This window comes from Gymnoscopelus braueri, assembly GCF_963280865.1.
Source record: "Gymnoscopelus braueri genome assembly, chromosome: 17".
In the NCBI taxonomy this organism is placed as follows: Eukaryota; Metazoa; Chordata; class Actinopteri; order Myctophiformes; family Myctophidae; genus Gymnoscopelus; species Gymnoscopelus braueri.
The window spans coordinates 23148680-23164466 of record NC_137617.1 but is presented as its reverse complement, the minus strand read 5'-3'; the positions used below and the strand labels follow the sequence as shown (position 1 = coordinate 23164466).

The window sequence follows — 15787 nt, the reverse complement described above, 5'->3', positions numbered from 1 at the left end:
CTCCTATCCATCGTCGCACACCCTACAATAGGGTGGCAATTTTAGGGTTACCTAATTTGCATAATGTTGTATCATTATCCAATCTATAAAAATGAATTGATGATGAATTATTCCCACTAATTTGTTCTGATATGCAAATGACCTTATTAAATAAGCACAATACAAAAATAATGACGTTTGGTAGTGACTAGTGACCATTGGTTTCTAGTGTCTAGAAGTCATAATAAATGATATACACTGCAATCATTGGTATGGACATACAGTTTGCCCAATTGTTACACTTCAAATATTATTATACCTGAATGACAATATTCATTAATTTACCACAAAACCACCAAAATACAAGTTGGATCTGCAAATTGTGTAATTAAATATGCACAACACAAAAATGGCCCAAGTTGAAATTGATTCTATGTCAAAGACTACCTCAGGATCAACTGAGAAAAGTTTGGTAGTGACGACCCTGCACGTGCGAGCACGCACGCGCGCACACACACACACACACACACACACACACACACACACACACACACACACACACACACACACACACACACACACACACACACACACACACACACACACACACACACACACACACACACACACACACACACACACACACACACACACACACAATTTTTTAAAATTAGAAGCAAACCAGTGTTGTTGAGATTGTTATAATTAGCCATCTCACTGCATAACTTCTAAATCTATCCGACTACGTTCTGTTCTGTTCTGTACTGTACTGTACTGTACTGTACTGTACTGTACTGTACTGTACTGTACTAATAATCCTCCTCCTCCTTGTCACCACCACCATCATCATCATCATCATCATCATCATCAGTGGTGGACTAAGCACTCGCTCAACCCCAGTACTTGAGACAAAGTATAGATCCTGGTCAGATATTAAGTTAACGTTGCTCAGTTAAATTTGTATTTTTAACATACAGGAATACTTTGTACTATAACTATACAATAACTTCATGTAATTATTCAAAAGTGCATGGTTTTTAAAAGACTTAAGTATTAAAAAGTACAAATTACAAAGTAAATTAAAATTTTAAAGGGATATTTCACTTTTTAAAATAAAATAAACATGAAAAGAATAGAAAAATCACGGCCCCATCACACATTAGAAGCACATTCTAATGCAGATCAGCTATTTTCACTATATTTGAAATAAAGCTTCAGTGGTTCATTCATAATGTAGCCTACTTTTTTTCCTTTCTTAGAAATGTAGTGGAGTCAAAAGTACAATTCAAGTAAAGTAGGCTACACATACATACTCAAAAGAAATTACTTAGTACTCAAGTAAATGTACTTCTTTACTGGCCAAGGCCACCATGCACTGATCAGCAATGATTCAGCATCATAATCACACTTTGAAACCCATGTATCAGTTAAAAAACAAACTGCTTAAAGCCTCGCCACAGATTATTATTTGGCTACACTGACCTCTAGTGGCATTTGAAATGAAATGTTTATTTCGACGAATGTGCTGTTTATTACCCTTCATGTTTGGCTCGTTTCGGACATAAAAGTACTATATTAATCAGCCTACCGAGTTAACGGTGGGATACAGCCATCAATGTACAATGAAATCAACTATTCTAACTTTAATCTTTCAAGTGAACTTGCCGTCTTAATTGTGCATGCAGAGGCAGAGCAGGGCTCAAATTGGACCTGCTGTGATCATAAAGTGGGTGTAGTAGAATGCACGTTGGGGTCCAAAGTCCATGCAGGTCTATTTGCAGTGATGTAAAGTAACTAAGTACATTTACTCAAGTGCTGTACTTAAGTACAATTTTGAGGTACTTTTACTTTACCGGAGTATTTCCAAATTTCAGTACTTGGCGCCTCCACTACATCGCAGAGACAAATATTGTACTTTTTACTCCACTACAATTATTTGAAAACTTTAGTACTAGTTACTTTGTAGATTATTTATATTATTACAAAAAAACATACATATAACCACTTCAGCCAGATACGTTTCGGCCAATTGAAAATAGCCGATCTACAAGCTCACAATGCTATTTCAAAAGATTTTTATACATTATATATACATTTGAAAACTTGTGAAATGGGACATAGTATAGGCTACTTTCTACTTTTGGTACTTTAAGTACATTTTTATACCAACACTTTTATACTTTTACTCAAGTAACTTTTGAATTCCGGACTTCTACTTGTAAAAGAGTATTTATACGGTGCAGTATTGATACTTTTACTTAAGAAACCAATGTGAATACTTTTTACACCACTGACGGTAGTTCCTCACCTGAGAGGCTAAAGCTCGTAGCCTGCGGTCATTCCGCATTCAGCAGCGGCCCCTCCCTACGAGCGACCAGTGTTGCCAGACTCCGTGAGAGAAATAAGCAACCAGGTCTAGGAAAACAAGTCCAAAAGGAGCACTTTAAACCGTAAACTGTATAGTGTATACATTGAAAATAGCCCATCTACAAGCTCACAAAGCGTCGCGATGTAGATCTGCTATTTTCAAAAAATCTTTAAATAAAATGTAATATTTGGAAAGATTTTTGAAAACATTCTAACAACAAAAATCTGGTATGCGGGGGGCTCCCTATGGCAGCACAAAATATTTACAGATGAGGGTTAATAGGGCGGGGCCCCTATTAACCATGGACCCCCAAATTAATATGTATTTGCCCCGGCCCTCACACATATTAATTTGGGGGTCCACCATGACATGAAAATATTTGAGAACCACTAGTTGAAATTATTTAAAAATTGTGAAGCAAGCCCAAAGAAGCAACTACACTGTCACTTTTAGAAACAAGCCCAAACAAAACGCAACCCGCAACTACCAATGTTTACAAGCAACTTCACAGAAAAACAAGCCCAAAGTCGCTTATATTAAGAGGACATGGCAACGCTGCGACCGACTGACATTTCCCGAAGTAATTTTTTCACCCTCCCGGCGGAGATAGAGATAGGTTAGTAATAGCCTATACTCACTCAGCAGCTGCTATAAACATCATTATTTTCTTTCTTTTTTTAAAGTTGTTACCAAAGATTACAGGGAGAAATGGCGGACCCAACGAAGTTGTCAGAGCTTATTTCGCAAATACTACAAGAAGCACCAGCTGCAAAGAAAGGGCTGATTGAGAACCACTGTAACCTGCTTAAAGTGGCAGATTACTGCGAGAAGAACTACCTGCAGGTGAGTGACTGAGAGAATACACACCAGCAGTGGTGGAAAAAGTACTCACGTTTTTTTTTATCAATACTGCAATGTAGAAATACTCTATTATCAATAAAAGTCCGGAATTCAAAATGTACTTGAGTAAAAGTACAAAAGTATTGGCATTCAAACATACTGAAAGTAAAAGCACTCATTTTGCAGAATGTCCCATTTCACAAGTTTCCAAATGTGTAAAAAATGCTTTGAAAATAGCAGATCTATAAGCTCACAATGTGTTGCTTTTGTAGATCTGCTATTCTATACCCACTGTAGTGGTTTTCAAAGTGGGGTCCAATGTCCATGCAGGTCTATTTGCAGTGATGTAAAGTAACTAAGACTATTTCCTCAAGTACTGTACTTGAATTTTGAGGTATTTTTTTACTTTACTGGAGTATATCCAATTTCTGTACTTTTACTTCTACTCCACTACATATCAGAGGCAAATATTACTTTAACTCCTCTACAATTATTTGCAAACTTTAGTTACTTGTTACTTTGTAGATTTGGATTATTATTACAAAACATACATTACCCTCTACAGCCCTATAGCCTATATATTTCAGCCATTTGAAAATAGAAGATCTACAAGCTCACAATGTGTCGAGATGCAACGCATTGTGAGTTTGTAGATCTGCTATTTCAAAAGATTGTATAAATGTTTATACATTTGAAAACTTGTGAAATGAAACATTCTGCATAATGAGTACTTTTGTACTTGAAGTACATTTTGATACCAATACTTTTGTACTTTTACTCAAGTCCATTTTGAATTCCGGACTTTTACTTGTAACAGAGTATTTCTACACTTCAGTAAAAATGTGTACTAGGCTACTTTTTCCACCACTGGCTCATATGATCAGTTCTAGTGTGTTATTGTGTGTGTGTGATGGCCCTGTATAAACAGGTGCTGCCTCAAGAGCTGAATATAAGCGATTGTGTTAGAGCAGTGGTTTTCAACCCTTTTCATGTGAAGGACCCCCAAATTGACACTTATTAGCCTGCAGACCCCCATTTGAAAAGATTTACCAGGGACCCCCATAAGAGAAGGCTTTTACGGTTCTAGCAGTGATTCTCAAAACATTTGAAACTCAAGGTCCCCCAGTGTGACATGCATTATGGCTACGGACCCCCATTTAATGGCATTTCTATCTCTGGGACCCCAATTTATATTGTAAAATCAATGTTAATTTAACCCTGAGAGTGTACAAATGGAACCAAATGGACCCGTTAGGGCCCATTTGGTTCCATTTGTACACTCTCTGGGTTACGGACACATAAGACCCTTATGATAAGGGTCCATTTGGTTCCATTTGTACACTCTCTGAGTTATAGACACATAAGATCCTTATGATAAGGGTCCATTTGGTTCCTAAATATCTATCATTTAGCTGGGGACCCCCTAGAACCCCCTCAAGGACCACTGGTGGTCCCCGGACCACTGGTTGAGAACCACTGTGTTAGAGTAAAAAAAAAAGTGAGTACATTTTCCACCACTGCATAACATAATGGTACTGCGTGGAACTCTTCCAGGCAGAGAACGCATCTATTGAAGAGGCCAAGGCGTTGACCACCCAGTCACTGGCCAGTGTGACCTACCAGATCAACAGCCTGGCCACCGCTTACCTCAGGCTACTGGATGCACAGGCCGTGCAGATGAAACACATGGAGTCTTCCGTCAATCTGCTTTCACTGGTGAGCAATCACGGTCAAAAGCAGCGATGGAAGGAGTACATTATATTACATTACATTACAGTCATTTAGCAGACGCTTTTATCCAAAGCGACTTACAATAAGTGTATTCAACATAGGTAGGGAACGAAAACTACTAATCACCAGAAGTCTTTAGTGCATTTTCTGCAAAAACAAGCAACCAAGAGTATACCTAGCGCTAAGGTAAAAGTGCAATATATCAGCTACCTATTTCCTTAAACAGATGAGACAAAATAGCTAAATCAAATGAGCATGAGCTAAAACAAATAAGTGTATCGACTAAACAAGATCCAATAAACAATACAACAATAGAAAACAAGCGTTCGTACAACTAGTTAACAACAAGTAGGTCAGACAGAGAGGAAGGGTAGTGTTTCCTGAAGAGGTGGGTTTTCAGCCTGCGGCGAAATATGGGCAGTGACTCTGCTGTCCTAACATCAGTGGGAAGTTCATTCCACCACTGTGGGGCCAGAACAGAAAAGAGTCGTGACCGTGTGGATCGGCCAGAAGGACCAGAAGTACTCGCATCATGTTTTAGTTAGTAAAAGTATCAATACTGCAACGTACAAGTAAAAGCACAAAAGTATTGGCATCAAAATATACTTATAGTACCCAAAGTAAAAGTACTCATTGTGCAGAATGTCTCATTTCACAAGTACAACATGTATAAACATCTTTTGAAAATAGCAGATCTCTACAAGGAAAAAAAAAACTCCATGAATTCAAGGCTTCATGGGGTGTAATTGATAATCTTTGGGGTGAACTACTCCTTTAAGTGCAGTACTTGAGTAAATGTACTTGGTTTCTTTACACCACTGGTCAAAAGTTTGTATTATTATTTTTAGGTTAGGAGCCATGGCTTTGTGGAGCCTACCACTGTATCAGTTCACAGCCTAAATACATCTGAGCTCGATTATGTCAACTGTTTCTCAAGCTCTTCACCATGGTCCAGACTCCTGATGTTCATTGTGGTTATAACCACTTACGCCCTACAGTATATAGCTAAGCTAGAGACATATGACAGGGAAAATAGCTGATCTACAATCTTGTAGATCTGCTATTTATGCTATGTTGAACAATTCTGAAATGCTTTTAATATTTTGGAAAATAAATTGCCTATACTATGCCCAAAATATGGATGTCAGCTTGAAAGTGGTTAAAAGGGAAAGAAAAACACACTAATTAGGAATACCAAATAGATGTCTGTCAAGAAGAACATGATTGTTATAATGACATGTTGTCGGCAGCCAACTTGTTGGTCAGAAAATGACTGTATTTATCAGTGGCAGGTTAGGTAGTCTACAGTGAGCATAACTCACTGTATAATAGGTCATCAACCACATTTAGTCTGTCACCAGCTGAGCTACTCTACTCCCATGGTCTACCTCTAACACATTGTGAGCTTGTAGATCTGCTATTTTCAAATAGGCCGAAATATATAGGCTATAGGGCTGTAGTGGGTAATGTATGTTTTGTAATAATAACCAAAATCTACAAAGTAACAAGTCACTAAAGTTTTCAAACAATTGTATTGGAGCTAAAGTGATATTTGCCTATGATATGTAGTGAAGCATTGTGAGCTTGTAGATCGGCTATTTTCAAATAGCGTAAGTTCAAATAGGGCTGAAGTGGTTAATGTACGTTTTGTAATAATAATCAAAACCTTTGTAAAGTTTTCAAATAATTATAGTGGAGTAAAAGTAAAAGTATAGAACATTGGAAATACTCCAGTAAAGTAAAGGTATCTCAAAATTGTACTTAAGTACAGTACTTGAGTACATGTACTTACTTACTTAGTTACAGTACTTTCCACCACTGATATGAGTGAAAATGTGTTGGTTCAATGGAGTAAGGATGATTCAAACTGTGGTCTCAACCAGGCTGTAGCTATACATCATGAAAAGGTGGCGAGGAGAGAGATTGGAGCCAACACTACTGTGTCTAAGGTGGCTCGCACCAAGTGTATGGTCCCACCTAAATCTGGAACGGAGCCAGATGGCCGCTACGCAAGAGTCCCCTTATCGTACACCATTCTGGACAACATCGGACACTGCTTCCACCAGGTGAGGATTTTGCCAGGTCCTTGGTTTAAGTTTAATTTATTTAATAGAATATTTAGAATAGTTAATAACAACAAGTGATTAAAACCGATAAAAACTGTGAAAACACACACAAACACACTCTCTTCTAGACCGCTATTAGGCCTCTATAGTCCCACATCGTAGATGTAGATGTAGTAGAGGAAAAACAAATTATTGGTGAGATTTAAAATGTCTCTTATATTAAAACGTATATCACCACGAAACAAACTCCATAAAAAACCTTGATGGTGCCACTTTCCACATCAAACTAATGCTCACATTCATTTTCATCATCGGAATACTTTCCCACTAGATATAAGATCCATATGCATGATGCATTCTCTCTTCCACGCCGCGGTCCCAGTTGGACTTGTGACGTGATATATGGCCGACTCTGGCATAGTGATAGATCAGGCTTGTCTCTTTACCTCCATTCATCTTCTTTTCCCCAGGTGCAGCAGCCCAGACCGAGAGCTGGAACCACAGACAGCACGCAGAGTGCCGGGAGCAACGCCGGGTATGTTCAACTTCAAGGTTTTAATTCTTCCCCCATGGGAATTAGGAAATAAGGTTTGCAGCCGTGCACACAATACCCACAGCAGCCAACCAATGCATAAAACATCACAAAACATTAAAAGGATTTTGTAAGATATTGAAAGCTGCTAGCATGGGTTATAAGAGGGTCTGTTTTCAGCTTTTCTCCGGTTAAAAATACAAAATATTTTCTTCATGGTGGACTGTAGATGATACTCTGACACTGTTGTACCTGCTGCAATACTTGTGTATCATAATCACTCATAATTTTGAATTACAAATCTGTGAACCCCACATGCTGTATTAGGTGTTTTCATGAAGTGTTACTTACTACTGTAAATTAATTGGGTAATACACAGAGCATTGTATTAACCCATTAAAACCAGGAAAGCATCCGTGTCATTTTAGATTTTAGTGTTGGATAATCAATATAGCAGAAGTACAAACTCACAGCGCAGAGCTTTCACATCTGCTATTTTTGAACATTTTTGAAAAATCTTGAAAGTCTGAGAACTACTGATTTAGAAGGCATTTCTAGAATCGGCCTCAGGTCTTAATAGTGTTGTCTTCAGATTCTTTTATACGCCAATATAACCCAAGCCTTTTCCTGAGGGTGTACCAGTAACCTTTGTTTTCCAGGAATAAAGCTGTTATTGAACTGACTTTTGTGTGTGGATCACTTGTTGACGTTTGACTGCCATCATTTCAGCAGTCGAGTTCCAGAGCCAGTGGACTGTCCTGTGGCTCCTCCCTCTGTGCCTGGCGAGTCCATGTCCAGCTTCACTGACTGCTACGGGTAAGAACAGCTCCTCCCTGTTGCACTTAACCAATCACAATCAGGAATTATTGTCAAATATGTTCGTACAAGAAAATATGCTTGTTTAATTCCACCTCAATTAAAGCATTAAAAAAACATCCTAGTAGGTTCATTACATGCAAGCAGTAATGCTATTTGGACAACTGTTCATAGGTGTTGACAGTGTATTTATTTGATCCGTCCAGATCCAGTCATGGCATAGCAGTGGCCCCACCGTCCGTGCCCACCTTCTCATCCACCTCCAGCGTACCTCCACCTCCTCCTCCTCCTGCCGCCTTGGACCCGAGCCTCCCTGCCCCTCCGCCTCCTCCACCCTCCGTGGGCAGTGGCCTCCCCCCGCCCCCCTCCATGACCTCACCCACCGGCCTCCCACCACCTCCGCCTCCACCACCCATCAGTCCATATAATGGGCTCCCCTCTCCACCCCCACCCCCACCTGGATCAGGAGGTGTCCCCCCTCCTCCTCCTCCCCCTCCCCCACCTTCAACAGGAGGTATACCTCCTCCACCACCACCACCACCTCCACCTGGATCAGGAGGTGTACCTCCTCCACCTCCTCCTCCTCCTCCTCCTCCTTCATCAGGAGGTGTACCTCCTCCACCACCACCTCCTCCACCTCCACCGGTCCTACGATAGTGAACATTATAGTGTTAACCTCGTCATGTGTTCCTGCAGGCATTACATTGACCGTGTGAGCCGTGTACATGAGCGTGCTTGCGGTTGGGTTGGCCATAGAATGGCTTTGTATTGTACTGTATAAGCGGCATGTGAAACATACAGGTACAGGCTTAATAGCGGAGAGATACTTTGCTAAACATGAATAAAATAACTTGTGTATGAAGAGGTGTCGTATTGGGCTGCTGTTGCATGAAACGGGCATCAAAGTATTAATTCGGGCAAATCGTTTTTCTGCAAAGCACAGTGCCGCCCCCACCTCCCCTCTAAAGTCAACATTCCTATGCATGGAGTGCAGCCAGAGAGCTCCATTCTACATGTTTCAACAGCACTGAGGCTGCATTCCTGAGCTACAGTACATGCTGAAACGTGGATTACCCCCCTATTCCTCTCCTTTTTATTGCAATGGTTGGTAATGATATTTCGCATCGTCATTACATATTTATCGTTTTATCACCACATTTATTGACAATCACGTTTACCCCTAATGTATACCCATCAAAGGCTTTTCACCTGGCTCTGGCCCCTGTGATTCAACACTGTGATTCACACTCCCAACTGTCCAACTGTGTCAAAAACAGTGTTGATGATACTGTAAGTTGTTTGCGTCACTGACCGTAACCCAGGTAAGCTCTGCTACTTTAAAAAGGTCACTGGCTGTGGAACGCCTCATGTTGCATATTTGTCTTGAGATAGTTGTTATTTGAGAGGCCCTACAGGAAACTCATAATTGGACAGTTAATTGTGCTCAACTACACCATACAGATTATACTTTAAGATAACCTCTATCTAACAGAATACTGTAGCAATTTACCCTACTACTGTAGACAAACCAAACACGATTTGAATAGCACAATTGATTTTTTTTAATATGTTTATATTCAAACAAGCTGAGCCTCTCAAAAATATTACAATTACAACAGTAGTTACAATATTAGGCCCAATTTAGGTAATTTGAATCAGAAAATTGGTCAAAATAATTCTAAACATTAGATTATTGAACATCTGTGTTGATCTGTCAGTAAGAACTGCTCAAAGTCTAGTGTAGTGCCCACACAATGAGAATACCTGCAGAAAATCTCAGACATTATGCAACTCTGACACATAATCACAGCAGGACACACACCCTGATTATTTCTTCATGGGATGTAAATAGGTTTGACAACCGAGCATGGAGATAGACTTGGGTGTGAAATTGAGCAATTAGATTACATTTTATGTGCACTGCCTGAATGTAAATAGCTAGCCACAATCTCCAAGTTACAAACTTCTGCCGCTCTGTCTCGATTTTTCAAATGAGAGAAAAGAAAAAGAAAGAAAGAAATGCCATGATCGCACATGAGTAAGTACTGTATCTCAAAGCTAGGTCTTTCTGTTTTTCAAAGTTTCTAGACAGCAGTCTTTGAGGTAAATCAATTGAATAATTTGTCACAAACCCCATTCACTGTAATGCAATTTACAGAATAGTGCACATAGTCGATTTTTGCTATGTACTGTAGACCTACAAGTACAACCGCAATTCCTCTCATTTCCCTTTCAGGCTACCACTATTTTTGTTTCTTATCATTTTATTTAGTTATTGTTATCGTGCCACCAAGAGACGTGTGTGTGTGTGTGTGTGTGTGTGTGTGTGTGTGTAGGAGGGTTCTTCAGGAGGTGAGTCTCAGGTCATTCAGGTTGAATGTGAGGGTTGGTTCCATCCAATAATGTTCCGCATATCAGAATATAGTACCGTACTTTAAGTGCTGTGACTTTAAACTGAGCAATAAGGCTATAAAACCTCTCCTTTGTGACTCAAGTTCCTATGAAAACTCACTCAGGTTAAGAGACGTATTGTGCATGTTGAGATCTTATTTAACTAAGGTAAGATTACATTCACGAAGAAACATATATTCACAATTAGCTGGTTGTCTAATTTCTCTCAATGTTGTGGCATGTGTCAAACCGTTGTCATTTCAAAGGATTTGGTTTTCTAAAGCTGGGATGATAGATTATTTTACAGGCTTAAGGTCTAACTTCAATCATTTAACTCAAATACTGCACAGAACATTAAAGCACATACAGTAGATCATATTCTCTTCTCCACTATTTTAAGTGTGTGTGATGTATAATGCTGTATAGTGATATGATCAAGGAAATATGGTTTATTATGTGAATATTGCCTTGCTACATAATGGTAGTGTTTATCCCAACTTTCTTATTTATGCACACAAAGTCTTGATTTAGACATTCAGAAGGTCATTTTCAAAGTCTGTTTTTTTGGGCAATATCTCCTTAAATAATTCTATAATAACACTAGTCAGGTAAGGTCTCATAACCGCCATGATAGCACATTCAGCACTCAATTAGTTCAACTGGTGCGCCATCCGATTTGTAATGATTGTGGGAACAAATGTTGAAATGTCTTGATCTGTGTGACATTAGGTCACACCCATTTGATGATCAGTGTCATTTGCACTGACCAAAGTCTGCTGAATGTATCCTCTGACACAATGTCATAGAGCGATCTTGCTTAGTTAAGTATTACTGTATGTATAGTTAGTAAACCTGTTGGGTCATCTGAAACACCTGTAAAAAGGAAAGCAAAGGGAAGTCTGATACGAGAACTGAGTTAACCGAGGAGAAGCCAAAAGTTCCCCTTATTCTTTTGTTAAAAATGTCACAATTGTCACCAGCTGGATCCGCTGTTCCTATAATTATTGTTTTTCCTCTTCCTCAGTAATGTCAACAACCTTCTAGTCTAGCCATGTCCAATGTGTACATGTAAGTATGACTTAGCAACAGGTCAAAATGGCTTCTAGAATGCATACTATAATGAAGATGGTTTCGGAGATCACTTGAGTTAGTCTTACTCAACTTAATCAAGCAATCAGACTTTTGAATAAGGTCAAGGAATAATGTTCACTGATATATCATTTATATATACATATATACATGCACATGTGATGTTTAGTCTTTAGTAAATATGAAGATTTCTAAATTAATCACTCCCAATCTTCAGCCGTAATCTGAAGATTCACCTCTTCAGACTCCACCTTAACCGACCTTGCAGGCTTATGCAAAGGCTAAAATGTAATTTAGATAGCATGTTATGTAAACAGTTGACCTGGCATTCTATAGTGTGTATAGTTTCAATGTACAGATAATCTTTTTGGATATCCTACTGTTAGACTGATGATAGGTTCTTGGTTTTACTTATGATCCTAGATTACTATTTCTATGCATTTGATGTATTATCTCATGTTGCCCAGGTAAATGAATGTCACCCTTCTTTTTCTGTAAAATATTTTTAAGGTGTGACAATAAAGTCTTTCAGATTCTGAAATGTAAATATATTCCCCCAGATTTCCTGTCTTGATGGTGTTCATAGTAATGATCCTACTCTGCCTCTACATGCACGCCAGGAGGCAATGGGCAAGCCGTGGCGCCGTGCCAGCACAAGCTGACAGGCCCTCCTCCATCTGTGTCATCAATCTGTCTGTTACGCAGGAAGAGGGCGACAGACACACCAACAGACTCCCTCCTCGCTACAGCACAGTAGACCACCCACCACCATACGCACTGGTATGATACTTCAGTGGTTCTCAAAGAGGGGTCCAGGGACCCGAGGGTCCCCATTTAAATGGTGATAGTTAGGAACCAAATGGACCCTTACAGGTCTGTAACTCTGAGAGTGTGCAAATGGAACCAATGGATCCTTAAGGGTCCATTTGAACACTCTCAGAGTTATGGGGGTCCGTGGCCTAATATGTACTACTAACTGGGGTCCTTGACATTAAAAGGTTTGAGAACCATTGTAATACATGACCATATTCATATGGTGCATTTTGCGCTTACTGTGGGATAGGAAACCCTAACCATATGACGTGCAAAGAGCAAAAAACATGTATTTTTATTACTACACACCTGGAACATACAAGTAATTAGAATGTAGAAGTCGCTCATCACAGATGATGACAGACAAAGAGATTGGCTATATTGTTGATTACAGAAAAGACACTATTTGCTATTACAATGAGCTTCTTTTCCCCATGCAGTTTGACCCTAAACTGAGGAGCCCTCAGCCAAGGGGGCCACCGCCTGACTATGGGATGTATCCTATAAACCTGCCTCTGGCACCACACCTCTCATCTCCACAGTGTTTGACAGACCGACTGAACGACACAGCCATCCTTAGAGTCCTCTAGTGGGGGGCTAACAAGTATGCAGAAAAAAGGTGACAAAGGTTACATCTGGTCGGCCCGCTGGGCAGAAACCTAGTATCTCCGTATTTCAACTTTTTATCTGTTTTCGTCACTTAATGTCCAACTTCGTCATTCGTGTACAACGAACAACAGTGTACGTCGCGATGCGTTGGGAGCTTGTAGATCTGCTATTTCTGAAAAATCTTTGTTCCATTTCTTGAAAAGTAACGGTTTTGGACATATACGTTTTCCACCCGACAGCGACTCTCTGTAGGTTTCGTGAGGTCAGGGGTCGATCTGTGCAGGTTTGGACAACATATTTCAAAACACTACTGGCTGGATTGCTCTTCATGCTTCCCAGATGATGCCCCTGATGATTTTAACATGTCTTTCCTCTAGTGCCTCCTTTAGGCCAAAAGGCAATTTGTAGTTGTATTTCATTTCACTTTAAAACTTTTGCAGTTTTTTTGGTACAAAATGTGTTGATCCTTAATTTTGCAATATATTGTACAATTACAACACCACAAAAGAGAAGAGATAATTAGAGGAATAACTGAAAAATAAGGAATTATTGAAAAATATATCTTGTTAATATGATGGAAATTTTGCTATTGCTGTAAAGGTATATAAATTACTGTATAATGTGTTATTTTGATTGAAAATAAAGTTATGCAGTGCGCCCTGGTGGCTCACCTCATAAGAGTGCATACTGTACCACATTTTACTGCTTGTTACCCCCTCACAGCTTTCCTGTCGGTTCACTGTCGAAATAAAACAGAAATGCAAAAAAAATAACAAAGTTACGCTGTTAACTGAAGGCAGAGGCATTGCCCTGAATATTTAGATTTATTTTAATGTCTTTTTCTATGAACATCAAAAATGACAGTGCTCTGTAGTCATTCAACTACATCAATACACTGGGAGCGTCATCAAAGCACCAAAGTATTTTCTCTATGTCATATATACCTTTTGTTACAATACAATATTTACAATTGTGAGGGACAAATAAAATAAATATCCAAATAAATAGACCGCACTCTTATTCTTTCTTCATAATGAAGGAACATATACATGAATAATTGGTGAAGCGCTCTATGATTATGTAGAAATTATATAGTGCACACTTGGCTTTTGAAACAGGTTAGGTATAAGGTAGTCAAAACAAGAGTTAGAAGCCGCTGCCAAATCTTTGATGACTTGCATATCGGATAAAAATTATATTCTACGGAATGTATTTTGATTATTCCTGTCTACGCTGTTGGGTGGTAGCATTTTACAGCTTCTAAAACATAACTTAGCCTACTGTTGAAAAGTACTGTGGGCCTTCACAAAGTATTAGCTAACAAATCGATAGTCATATGAGCGTTCAGTAATAGTTTCTTTAGAAGAGGCACATCTTCAAAAACAGGCAAATAGCATTCAGTACACAAAATCAAATAAACACTGAATGAAGAATAAAACATGAAATAGTATTGTCAAAATAAGACAAGTGCACTGAAACAGTAATCCAGGACAAAGATGACTCTTCCATTGTTCTAAATTAGGTTCATACAGTATGTACAGTGTGCACTGTGCAGTATGCAACACAAATCGTTGTGTGTTTTCTTTATATTGCTGTTGAGTTTTCCCAACAAAGGACACGCAGTAAAAGAAAAAGTACATACATATATCGTGTGTATATACATATACAGTACATATAAATATATACACACATATATATACACATACATAGACACAGTCATATTGTATGTTCGAACAGTAAAATATACATAAATATACATATTGTAATATAAATATGACATTTGGTACCTCTCTTTAAACCATTTGTCTTTAAACTACCAATCCAATGTAAACATTACACTACATAAAGATTTGGGAACCAATTACCTCCTGCAGGTAGACTGATGATGACACCCCTAAACCCTCAGCAAAGCACTGTGTGTAAAACATACACCACCCCACTTCCACACTCATAGTAATATACACTCAGCCCAACTGCTCACACTATAGCACTATATCTCATTCAACTCACGCTTGAAACCCACCAGGCGTGCCAGCATAAGCGCACGGTGCCACGGATGCTGATTTTCTTCCGCTCCATGTTAGTGAATGCAGCCGTTCTCACTGGCCAGTGTTAATTTTGACAGCACATTTTGATTCAGTTTTAGTCATAGTATAGTTAAAGTCATATTTGGAATAAAATTGTGTTTAGTTTTAGTCATATTTTAGTCATCTGAAATGTTTTAGTTTTAGTCTAGTTTTAGTAGACTAAATATCATAAGATTTTAGTCGACTAAAACTTCAGTTGATTTAGTCGACTAAAATGTATTTTGGCGGTGCCGTGATGGCGTCGTAATGGCTGATTTTACACTTGGTTGCACGCTGAAAATAGCCTATCTACAAGCTCACTTGTAGCTTGTAGATCTGCTATTTTCAGAGTGGAACACCGGAGCGCAAACAAACATAAAATGTTGTATTTTAGTTCTACTGGATATCTTCTCCACTAGTCCCTCCATAACATTTCAGTCTAGTTTTTATTTGTTGACGAAATTGTCAATATATTTATTTAGTCTTA

General features: G+C 38.9%; 1 protein-coding gene across 4 annotated transcripts; it reads left to right on the top strand.

Annotated features, from left to right (window-relative positions):
* Nucleotides 1-2915: 2915 nt before the first annotated feature.
* On the top strand, nt 2916-15712 carry abi3b (ABI family, member 3b). Of its 4 annotated transcripts, XR_013934873.1 has the most exons (9): nt 2916-3190; nt 4742-4903; nt 6802-6984; nt 7455-7519; nt 8246-8332; nt 8539-10370; nt 11748-11791; nt 12373-12592; nt 13066-15712. XR_013934873.1 is itself a non-coding variant. In XM_080455529.1 (6 exons), the coding sequence occupies exons 1-6, from the start codon at nt 3056-3058 to the stop codon at nt 8987-8989; spliced, it is 1083 nt and encodes a 360-aa protein (XP_080311655.1). In that variant the 5' UTR covers nt 2916-3055; the 3' UTR covers nt 8990-12273. The 4 variants fall into 4 exon arrangements, 1 of the variants encoding a protein (XP_080311655.1); XR_013934872.1 differs by having other exon boundaries at nt 8249-8332; nt 8539-11791; XR_013934874.1 differs by having other exon boundaries at nt 8539-11791.
* Nucleotides 15713-15787: the final 75 nt, after the last annotated feature.

What these genes read in the sequence shown, in the direction of transcription:
- abi3b (XM_080455529.1), top strand. Translation starts at nt 3,056, where the DNA reads ATGGCGGACCCAACGAAGTTGTCAGAGCTTATTTCGCAAATACTACAA. An exon ending in AGTGCCGGGAGCAACGCCGG is followed by an intron (nt 7,520 to 8,245) that starts GTATGTTCAACT and finishes CCATCATTTCAG; the next exon opens with CAGTCGAGTTCCAGAGCCAG. An exon ending in AGCTTCACTGACTGCTACGG is followed by an intron (nt 8,333 to 8,538) that starts GTAAGAACAGCT and finishes TGATCCGTCCAG; the next exon opens with ATCCAGTCATGGCATAGCAG.